Genomic DNA, 12,412 nt, shown 5'->3' on the forward strand with positions numbered 1-12,412 from the left:
TCCGTAAAGTCGCTGGAAGGCGTAAAGCCTTAACGCGTCAGCATTTGTCATTTTGTCACTGCCATCCATGTTGAAATAAAGAATTTTACTTGGAAGAAGACTTTTCGTGTGCCGGCTTTATTCATATAACATTTGGTTTGGACGTTCAGCCTGAGCACCGACACTTAGCTCTTTATCTTCCCACGGTGCGGTGGAGCTAGGGTGAGTTATTGTTTAAGCTGTACAAACAAGGTTTAAAGCCGACCATAGCTAGTTGGGGGCAGGGATGGGAAGGAGTAACTTAGTCACAGTTCCAAGATTTTCTAAAGTTTTGCATGCAAATCCCTCAATATACTGGAGCAAATATATTTTTCAACCTGCCTGAGCCTTCTGTTGCACTGTTATCAGTTACAATTTTCCCATTTCCCTTTGTGTAAACTACAGGGCACCTCAACCATGTTGAGGAGAGGAGAATGTTAGTCCTAACACACTTCTTGTTCTAGGGTGACAATGCTGTTTACTTCCCCATAGATACAATACAGTGAATGGATATTGTCACTCTAGGACAGGAATTGTGTTACTGGCAGGATTACCAGATGAAAATGAAGAAGAAAAAAAACTGCACAATGAAAAGTAATACAACCACCATAAAAAATGGTATTCTGCAACATATTGCACTTCAGTTCATAGGAATCAATGAACTTTAAATATTTTCTTTTCATGTTGGGCTTGTTTATTATCTCCTAGTGATAAATTGTTCTAAAATTTGGGGGGAGGTACAGTATATGAGCAATAATAAAGTTTGGTTTTTCAGCCGTCTTACTAAATTTTTTTTTTAAAGATATTTTTTTTGAAAGTTTTGCGTGCAAAAAAAAAAAAAAATAGACATAACAAAAAAAAAATTAGATTAACAGAACAACATACATACAATTAACATTGGTTACAACTGCAACCAGACTGTGCCTTCCATATTACATGAGTAATAGACATATCACGGAGGAGCCTACCGGCGTGTCAAACAGCTCAATCGGATGGTACTTGTCAACAGGAGATCATCCATCTCACAGCTCAGTCACCCGAGTCCTGTGGCACTAAAGTAAACTAAAGTAAGAGGGCTTTTCACTAAGATTTTAGATAGATGTCAGCTTCACATCTAAGTAGCTGTGCATGTTTAATATTTTCTAATTACTGAATGTTCCCAGTGGTTGGATTTTCACTAACACTCTTCTCCATATGGCACTACTGTATCTGCATTTTCTCAGTGTGCTTGTGTGGGTTCTCTCTGGGTACTCCAGTTTCCTCCCACATTCCAGAAACAAGCTGGTAGAATATTTGGCCCCTTTCCAAACTGGCTCTAGTATGTACAGTATGTATATATGCAAGATTTTAAGCTCCTTGAGGACCAGGACTGATATGACTGTACAATATATAAAGCACTGTGTACATTTTTGGAGCTATACAAAAACCTGAAATAGATAATAAATAAAATAAAAAATGCTTACTTTATTTCGAACATCAGATTATTAGCCCCCTTCCGAAGTAGGTTTGCATTTTATCGTTCAAAGTATATGGAAACCATAAATTACTTTACAAGCTCCTTTACTTTAGCAGAAAATGAACAAGTTAATGTATGTTTGTTTCTATTTTTCAGATAAATCCAGGGTGTTTTAAACCATTAAAATACCTCAATACACTTATAATGGCTAACCTGACACTTGGACCTAATTTGGCAGAACAGCTTTGCACAGAACTGGCCGTTACTCAGATTAAAGTTCTCGTTCTACTCAATTCTCAACTAACAAAGATACACAATAAAACTTTTAAAGGCCTTCAAAATACAACCCTTGCAGTTCTGGATATATCAAAAAACAGGTTGACCCAAATTGATAATGACTCATTTATTTATCTAGAGTCTTTAACGGTTCTCAACCTGGAGGAAAATCAAGTCAGTCATTTAAACGCAGGAGCATTTAAAGGCTTGTCAAGTGTTAAATCCTTGAATTTACAAAACTTTTTTAGTAGTGCTAAAGCCCCTATAATTGATGACATGTCATTTCATTGGCTCACAAAACTTGAGAACCTGAATATGGAAAGAAATAAAAATCTTGACTTTACACGGTTTACTTTTATAGGTTTGACAAGTTTGAGGAATTTAAGCTTGACTGAATGCTCATTTCAGTCATTTACTAACAGGACTTTTTTATCACTCTCAAAATCTCCATTAATTTTTCTGAATCTCACAAAAACTAACATAGCCAAGCTGGAATATGGGATGTTTTCTTCTATGGAATATCTTGAAATACTTGATTTAGGCCTAAACAAGATTGAGCAAACCTTAAGTGGATATGAGTTTAAAGGTCTTCTCAGCATCAAAATGATTTATCTTTCGTACAATAAACATTTGGCCTTAACAAGCACTTCATTTTGTTTTGTTCCAACCCTTGAAAAGCTGAACCTTAGAAAAACGGCATTAACATTTAACGCTGAGAGCACATCTCCCTTCGCTTGTCTGAAGAACCTCACAATTTTGGACCTTGCGAACAACAATATCGCTAACATGGTGGAGGATGTCTTTTCTGGTCTTCAAAGCCTTAGAATACTCAATCTACAGCATAACAACCTTGCTCGGCTGTGGAAAAAAGCTAATCCTGGAGGACCCGTTTTATTTCTGAAAGGTCTTCAGAATTTGGAAATACTTGACTTACTGTCCAATGGGTTTGATGAGATTCCCGCCAGTGCTTTCACAGGACTTTTTAATTTAAACATACTGAATTTAGGAGAAAACAATGTGTATTTACTGCCACCATCCCTATTTGAAGATCAAAGCTCACTTGACTCGCTAGATCTTCATAAAAATCTGATAACATCAGTTGAGCCAAATACATTGAAAAATGTTTTTACCAGCCTGAAATTGTTAAATATGGGTCAAAACCCCTTTGACTGTACCTGTGAAAGCATAGCATGGTTTTCTAACTGGCTTAATACAACAAATACAAGTGTTGTAGGACGGGACAAACAGTATGTTTGCAATACACCGTATAAATACCATGGGATTTACGTGGTAAATTTTGATAGCTCTCCCTGTAAGGACACTGCTCCTTTCAAAGCAATTTTTATACTCACCTTTACTATTACATGCTGCTTTCTATTTCTGGTATTGTTCTTACATTTCCAAGGCTGGAGAATACAATTTTACTGGAATGTTGCAGTTAACAAGATTCTTGGTTTTAGAATAATTGATCCAGGCAACCAAAACTTTACATATGATGCTTATATCATTCATGCTAACAAAGACATGAAGTGGGTTGACAAATATCTGCTTCCACTTGAAGAAGATGATACTTCTCAGTTTAGATTCTGCTTTGAGGAAAGAGATTTTGAGGCTGGATTACCGATTCCAACTTTAATAGTCAACAGCATCAGTAGAAGCAGGAAAATTATTTTTGTGATATCCCACTATTTTTTGAATGACAAATGGTGTAAAAGGTAAGTTTAGCAACCTGTAAATTAATATATTTAGCACCTAATTAGTTAAAGTGGCATACAAAATTCATTTTGCCAGTGTTTCTGTTCACTGTATATTTTAGATCAAGTTTTCCAAATGTTTTCCACCAAATTGTTTGGAAAACAAAAACCACACAAATTCCTGCGCCAAACAAAATCAATAAATAGATAAGTGCAGTGCTCCCTCAACCTATATATTCAAAATCTTCAGTCAATAATCACCTATCAAGAAGAAACATTTTTGAAAAAAAACTAAATATTTTTGACTTTCTGCTATAAAACATATCCAACAAAAAGTGAAAAAAATTTAATTTTTTTCATAAATGTTGGCCAAAATGCATTCTGCTACATGTTTTTGATTAAAAGAAATTCCCAATGAGTGTATATTGATTTATGTAAAAGTCATAGCACCTACAAACTATGTTATATATACTGAAATTATTATTTTTTTCATACTAATGGCAGTGATTAGCGACCTATAATAGGAAGCAATGTGATAGTGAGTTGGGCAATTTGACACTAACTGATGGGGGGAACTGACTAACTGCCACTGACATCACCAGCGACATTAATACAGTAATCAGTGATAATACTATACACTGTCCGTGTACTAATGACACTGGTTAGGAAGGGGTTAACGTTTAGGGGTGATCAAGTGGTTAAATGTGTGCCTAATTACGAGTAATGTGTCTAAAGTTCTGTTTATACTAACACATTTCTCAGTTTCTCATCCCTGCTTGCAGGGATGAGAAACTGACAGATCACTCCTTCTGCACAGAGCTCTGTGTTGATTACCAAGACAGAACTCAGGACTGTGATTGCATACAGCTGATCAGCAGGTCTGTGAATCATTGGCTGGTTCTTGCTGACAGGCTTCCACTGTGTACATGTACGCCCCAAACCTGAAGGTAGGCAGTATGTCGCTTTGCCTACAGCGACCGCTTGCCTGCAGTACATTGTGGGTGGGAGGTAGCCAAGTGGTTAAAATTTCACACGACATGCTCTTGGTAATGTTCTCACCTGGTAAGATGGACCTCTACATCATAGGAGGTCAATCAAGTGCTAATCATCTTTTGAAATTTCACTCCTCTCTTTCCTGAACGGCTTTTTAACTTCTCAGAAAGTATTGCTACAGCACCTCTCATGCAAAGAGATTAAAGTAGACCATTGTGATCTCTATATATGCATTTATTGACACCCAATATAGATTAAAAACACTCACATATATACCAGAAAAAGCACAGCTCTTAACATTGCCTAGGTCCTGGTCTGACAGCTTATCCAATGCTGCCTCCTCTCCCTGCCTAACTCTGCCTAGCATGATGATGTCATGGACAATCCCATCTAAAGCGTTCCGTCCTGGTTGGACTTCCTCAGAGATAGATAAGGAAGTCCAATCAAGTAGACTCTCAGGAAGTCTTCCAGGAATGCCGATCTCTTTCGTTCAGCGCAGTTCTCACTTGTTTCTCCTACTGATCTCTTAACGCGGCTTTGAAATCGTGCGAGTTTATCAGAAAGTATTTCAGTCTGACTTCAGGGGCAACTTAAAAGACATCTGTGCGGGTTCATGCACAGATGTCTATTGAAATTGCCCCTGAAGTCACCAAAAGTAGAGCAGGAACTACTTTTGAAAATTGGTGGGGCGCCGCAAAGTCGGCATCGCACCGATTGGGACACTCAGACTGCTGGCAATGGGCGTTGATTTGACATGTCATTTGACCTGTCTGCGATGTGAATGGGGGCTAAATCACTAAACGAGACCCTGGTTCTGCCAATCCACAGCTGCAGTCCTAATCACAGAGGAAGAGAAATGAAATCACTCATGTAATCACCTGAAAACTAGGCAAAATAACATATTTCAAAGCCACATTCAAGCACATTCAGTACACATCTACAATCTGCTGCTGCTATGCTGCATTGACATGTTTACATGTATTCTTATGATATTATACCCTCAGTTTTTAAGCACTTTTAGCACCTGATTTAATCATATAGGACCGGTTCACACCAGGTGCGTTTTTTTTCTGCATCAAAAATGCACTTACAGTAGATTATATGGGTTCCAATGACCTAGTTCATATCAGTGCGGTCAGTTCCAGTGTTATCCAGTGCAGGAAAAAAAAAATGCTGCTTTTTTTTTTGCACAGAATTGTTCTGAAATGCAACAAAACACATAGAAAATGCATTATAGGAACAAAAAAAAAAAACAGGAAACTTTGAGAAAATGCATTAAAAATGCACAGAAATGCAGTAAAAACACATCAAATATGCACATGCAGAAACGCATCCAGGATGCATCCAGACTGTGTTTCTGTGGTATGAACAAGCTCCTAAACCTCTGACACATGATCAGATTATCAGACAAATTTTCTTTAGTGTTTTTGTTGCATGCTAGTCTCCTATTGAAAGTGAAGCGATTACTTTCACAGTAAAATTCTCGTTCCACAGAATTCAACTTCAGAAGTGATGTAATGTGTTGAATTGTTTTATTTCCGAGCATGCCTAGTCTGGCTCTTAATTAATTAACTTAATTAAACGAAAATCAGCGGACATGTGTACAGGATCAGATAGGATGGTGATGGGTGTCAGGGGACATGTGTACAGGATCGGATCGGATGGTAGCGGTGGTCAGCGGACATGTGTACAGGATCAGATCGGATGGTAGCAGTGGTCAGCGGACATGTGTACAGGATCGGATCGAATGGTAGCGGTGGTCAGCGGACATGTGTACAGGATTGGATCGAATGGTGGCGGGTGTCAGGGGACATGTGTACAGGATCGGATCGGATGGTAGCGGTGGTCAGCGGACATGTGTACAGGATTGGATCGAATGGTGGCGGGTGTCAGGGGACATGTGTACAGGATCGGATCGGATGGTAGCGGTGGTCAGCGGACATGTGTACAGGATTGGATCGAATGGTGGCGGGTGTCAGGGGTCATGTGTACAGGATCAGATAGGAGTCAGGGGACATGTGTACAGGATCGGATCGAATGGTGGCGGGTGTCAGGGGACATGTGTACAGGATCGGATCGAATGGTGGCGGGTGTCAGGGGACATGTGTACAGGATCGGATCGGATGGTGGCACGTGTCAGCGGACATGTGTACAGGATCGGATGGTGGCGGGTGTCAGCGGACATGTGTACAGGATCGGATGGTGACGGGTGTCAGTGGACATGTGTACAGGATCGGATCGGACGGTGACGAATGTCAGCGGACATGTGACGGGTGTCAGCGAACATGTGCCCGCTGACATCTACAGCTCCAAAGAAGTGATTTGAGGGTCCGATAAGGTCCACCTGAAAAACTGACAGGCAGGCCTGATAGGACAGCCTGTGTGAAAGGGGCCTAAGAGTTTTAACAATTAGTTTATTGGGGAATGTTTATATTATTGTACTCCATGTGTTAGGATAAAAACAGTGAACATTTAATACTACTTTAACATATACTTTACCATTACTTTTTTACACCCAATATGTTTGTTTTTAACTTTTTTGTTGTGTTTATATTAAATTTTATTATTTTGTTTCTACAAGGTTCAAGATATATCAGGCTGTCCAGCAAGCCATTGAGCAAAGTCGTGATTCTATCATTCTCTTGTTTATTGAAGATATTCCAGATTACAAATTAAATCACAGCATAAACCTAAGAAGAGGGATGTTCAAGTCCCACTGTATTCTAGAATGGCCTGCTCACAATGAAAGACTGAATGCTTTCAAACAGAAACTTATGATTGCTTTAGGATCAACTAACGTGGTAAATTGAAGATCAATCTTAATTGCCTACAATACAGAAGACAGCCTTGTCGATTTGCAGGACTTTGACTACTCCAAAGGGCTACATGTTACAATTAGGCCAAGAAACTAAGCCCTTTCCCTAATTATATGTTTACCTTTTTTTTTGATAGACTTGAGAAGAGTTAAAGCTTTTATCAGGGTTTTATTGCTGTTCCTGAAATCCTGCTCAGTAAATTTTGCTAATTTCCTTTCCTTGTAGCAATAGGTCAGGGGGACTAGTTGTCACATGGACAGAAAGATACAGGAAAAGCCTCTGTCAATATTTTGACAGAGGTTCTGATTTTAATGAAAAGAGTGTTTGATTTCAGTCTGTGTCCTGATTGGAGAGATTTCCTGAACAAAAATATTCCCAAACAGAAAAACCTAAAATGCAAAAAAAAAAAAAAAAAAAAAAAAAAAACCTAACACGTCTTATCCTTTACTTACTCTGTTTAAAACTTTACAAAAGTTGTTAGCTGGAGTTGGGCTTAAAGGGACCATTCACTCAAAGGTGGCCCGTTGTGTAGTGTTTAATGAATGCATCATTCACTCAAAGGTGGCCCGTTGTGTAGCGTTTAATGAATGCATGTTAATGTGAATTGCTTTAAGGGGTAGCCTATTCATTTAAATGGACTGCCTAATACACCAAAATGAACTAATACCCAATAATTGGACCTGCTGCATTTTTTATAACACCACGCAGTTTACATTATTGTGCTACCATGCGTTGTGATGGTGCATTTGGGTGCCATCCATAATAAATGGAAAAAAAGTGTTAGTGCAGTGGTGTAAAATAGGCCCTTACCATTGAGGTACACTTTCTTCCTCATCCTCTAAAGAAACGTCTAAGGAGAAAGAACACTTTAATAACTGTTAACTAGCAGGAGACTAAGTGGTCACTAATTCCTCAATGTAGTTATCAATGATACATACAGTTTTAGGTTTTCCATGGCATTAAGAGAGAAGTATGGCCAAAGATATTTTGGCCATACTTCTTTTGCTAAGTGCACACCTGTGACCCAGATTCAGCTGAAAGTGGGCTAAAGTTCGCTGTTAGCTGAGTCAGTCCAGTCTCTGCAGGAATCCCTACAATAATGTCGGGATCCACCCAGATTCCTGACCATCAGTGTGCTGCTAAGAGTTTGAGCCAGTGACTCCCGTTCCCCTCCACAGTCCAGTGAGCGCTGGAAGGTCAGAGCAGAGAGCTGGTGACTGACAGTCACTACTCTCTGCTCAGGGCAGACCCGAGAACTGAGCAATCAGCAAACTTTTATCGCTCAGTTCTCAGTGTAGAGCTGGCGGGGGACAGCTGCAGCATTGGACCGATTCTGCATCTACATAGTGAGTATGTATGTTTGTTATTTTTGAATCCCGCACTTAGAGAAAGAAGGATTTTGTAGATTGTTTATTTTCATTCTATTAAACATAGGGGCTTATTTTTAAATCTCAGATTTTTTCCTGAGTGACAGGAATTCTCTTACCTTAGGTGCACATCAGCAGAAAAAAAAATCTGTAGATTCAGAATAGTATAAGCTGCTTTAGTTATATGCAAATCTAAACTTTACCTATGTTCTTAACCATTCTATTGGCCATTGAATCTACCTATCACATTAAAGAAGCAGTAAGCAGGCTTGGGAGGTGGCAAAGGGTAGACCAAGCATTAAGACTTTAAGCAGAACTGCAGCCCTTTCAAAATCTGCTAGCTTGGAAGTGGTTAGGTCCAACGAGGTGTATGCCACCTCATAGACTTATCTCTTTTATTTACAATTTATATTTTTACTGAGAGCCTGGAGTACAACTATTGCTCTGCTTCTGGCGCTCTGACACTGGACTCAATTGCAGCCACACTGTCCGACCCTCTTTTCTTGCCCAGTCATGGAAGACTTTGTATTATGTGAACCCATTTGCAAAATACAAAGTATTTTGTGTATGGACAGCAGATGGCAGGGGCGGGCAGTGTGGCCGTTGTGTATCAGAAAGCATATTTCATGTCAGAGTGTCCGGAATTTAGTAATACCTGTACACCTGGCAATTATTAAAAATGTAAATAGTAAATGAAAGCGATAGGTTGATGACGTGGCACACACCTGGCTTTATATTTTTAAAAGTGCTGCAGTTCCTGTATTTCCACTTCACCCAGATTAGATTAAGGGTGTAACTGATTTACTTGTTATGTAAATTACATGTACATAGACAATGCTATGCCTGTAAACTATCACATCAAAATACATGGAAACTGGTATCAATGAAATGACTAGCATCTGTGCATGTGAACTACTTTTATTGCCTTTCCAGGCAGCATCCATCTAGCCTAAGGCCCGCCAGAGGCAGTTCGAATCTCAGCCGGTTCAGCAGAAACTGGACAAGATTTAAATCATGTATGGGCAGGCTGAATGTACCAAGTTGGTCGATCGATCAACTTGGGTACAACCAGCCTGACAGATTTTACATGCAATTATTGCTAGCGGCTGATATAGCCACTAGCAATAATTACTGTCATGCACAGATGTGTTTTGTCTACTAATTAGTGATGTGATTCCAGCTGATACATCCCCTAGTGGACTAACTTAGAGCTTTTTAAAGACCAAGGAGCAGGTGTTCATCCCACCCTGAAGAAGTCCACGCCACCTAGTGGACGAAACGCATCAGGACATGTGTTCCTGCACGCCATGGCTCACAGTCAAACCCACTGATCTCTATCCATCGGCTGTCCAGGCAGATGCATGCCGCTCCACCCAGCAGAGGGTAGCACAGAACTGGACATCGAGCCAGGGAGTACAGAGGCTCCCACTTATCCATCTGAGGATCCTAAACATCCGCTGCCGATTCACTGACCAACAGCCAGCTCAGCAGACAGAAAGGTAATAAAATTAAAAAACAAACATAGGGTGCACTGGCCTAGCGCATGATCCTCAAAAATAGGCTTTTTTAATTGTAAGTGCATATACTCACAAACAAAGGTAAAAAAAGGCACATCAAATCCGAACATCTGGAACATTTTGAACATTTTGATTTTAGTACCTTCAGACAACCCCAGTCCCAAGGGCAGCAAGGCCGTGGCCATTTGGGAAGCCAAGTGTGAGGTCCGTGGAACAACACCTATAGGTTGGATAGGGGGCCCTGTTTCTCAGTGCAGGAGAAAGGTGTTACAGCATCGATTTTTATCTTGGATCAGCAGACAGAAAGGATCTAGCCACCGGAAGCACTCTGATTCAGCATGGGACATGCTGACGACATTTGCGGCTACACTTGGAGCCAGCTGAATTGCAGTGAGTGGATGGATTACATGTCCAGAGAACTGCTCCCGTTCCTTCAAGCGACCCCAAACTGACACAGCAAATGTGAATACTACCCATCGGGGTCACCGGCACAAAGTTGGATCACCTATTAAACAACATCTATGCTGATCACCAAAGAGCAGTGCTAGCTGTGTAGAGGGGAGGAGAAGGAAAGGAGAGGAAGGGAGCAAGCAGGTGGGGAAACCCATGGACTAGCTGAGTGGCTAAGTGGTGGTCATATTTTACCAGCTTGCACTTACACATGGAGGATATCTTCATATGTGCCTGAAGCAGGAACGATTGTATTAAAATTATTCTTACACAAAAAACCACACTGGATGCTCTTTACAGACTTGGTATCTGCACGGTACTCACAGCCATTTATCCTGCATTTCCATGAAGAATTTTGCATCCATGGGCCCTTTGCTTTAAGATCTCCCTATACTTATGTACCACATTTTTACAGCCATTACCGGTAGACAAGTGGTAAATAGTGAGTACAGACGTCAACAGGATACTGTACTGCTGATGATGGACAGACAGCCCTGTTGTTTCCTGTTTTTCACTACAACCTGCATCCCGGTATATATGCATCAGCTGTCAATTGCTATATGAAATGAGTACATGTGGTTTGACTGTGACCCCGGCTGTCTGTCTTAATTTTAACCTATTGTGAGTAGCTTGCTTTATGTGATTCTGTTTATTCTTATACTTTTGACACTTAATAAAGTTTACCTAACCTAGGAGAGACCGCTGTTTGCCCTTTTTCTCTTCCTCCCTTATAGAACTCCTGTGGGTTCTTCCCTATTCTTTCATGCATTGGTACCTTGTGTTCAGGGGTGGTTGAGAGGGGCTCCACTGTTAATTACAGGTGAGTCGGTACTCCTTATAGGAGCTGGTCAAAGATTATTCTTAACCAGCAGTTTGATCCTGCCGTGCTTTTCTTTCCATATTTAATTCTGGTTCACACCTTTGTAGGTTGCAGTTTGTATATTTCAGGTACATTTTGCATTTTTCAATACACATTTTTGATCCGTTAAAGTCTATGGAACCAAAAACCAGAAAAAAAGTCCCTGGTCCTTTCCATATAATACACAGGTGTGAACGTGACCCATAGGAAATCATGTTAAATGGACTGTAGTGTGCAAAACTTAAAGCACACTAAACAATGCATAGGTGTAAACCAGGCCTTAGAATGTGGTATTGACTAGGATTAGAGTTAGTTTGTTTTTGCCTAAACTTCCACTTTAAATACATAAGAAAACAATTGCAAAAATAGAGGATTTATATAATACAGAGTGATAAATTATATTACAGGTTTCTTTAATAATTAGCATCCAAAAATCTGTAAGATTTATGCAAAAGTGTTCAGGAAGTTGTCTAGTGTTATGTTTCTGGTACAAAGTGTGTCAAACTTGAAAAAAAGATAAAAAATTGTTTTGCTTTTTTAAATATAGATTTTTTTTTTTATTGTTACTGGCTAACATAATACAATAAAAACCTATCAGGCCCTGTGTTTTTCAGCTCGTAAAACGCTCATCTCTGAAGTCTCAAAACGCCCAACAAGCAAAATCCCATTTATTTCAATGGCCCCTGTTCACATATGAGCATTTTGTCGCCTGAAGCAAAACGCCCAAAGCTCAAAAAAGTCCATGAGCTTCTTTTTGGCAGATTACAAGCGTTTTTGTTAGATGTCAATGCCTGCCTCCAAACACCTGCATAAAATGCCTGAAAAAATGCCTGAAAAAAGCCCCAAAAAACACCTGAAAAAAGCCCAAAGAAACGCCTGGGAAAAAGCCCAAAGAAACGCCTGAAAACGATACGCTCAGATGTGATTGGAGCCTCAAAAACATTTTTGTATGCGTGATTTAAAGAA

The 12,412-nt window shown here is 39.8% G+C and overlaps 1 protein-coding gene across 1 annotated transcript in view; it reads left to right on the forward strand.

Annotated features, from left to right (window-relative positions):
- The window catches only part of TLR3 (toll like receptor 3), a 54,706-nt gene extending 47,081 nt beyond the window's left edge, over positions 1-7,625 (forward strand). The window contains exons 4-5 of the mRNA XM_082245584.1: positions 1,631-3,465; positions 7,019-7,625. Of these exons, the coding sequence (XP_082101710.1) occupies positions 1,631-3,465; positions 7,019-7,247 (2,064 nt within the window). The 3' untranslated portion in view covers positions 7,248-7,625. The remainder of the gene's footprint in view (positions 1-1,630; positions 3,466-7,018) is intronic.
- The last annotated feature ends 4,787 nt before the right edge of the window (positions 7,626-12,412 follow it).

Source organism: Pelophylax lessonae, assembly GCF_965119305.1.
Source record: "Pelophylax lessonae genome assembly, chromosome: 1".
In the NCBI taxonomy this organism is placed as follows: Eukaryota; Metazoa; Chordata; class Amphibia; order Anura; family Ranidae; genus Pelophylax; species Pelophylax lessonae.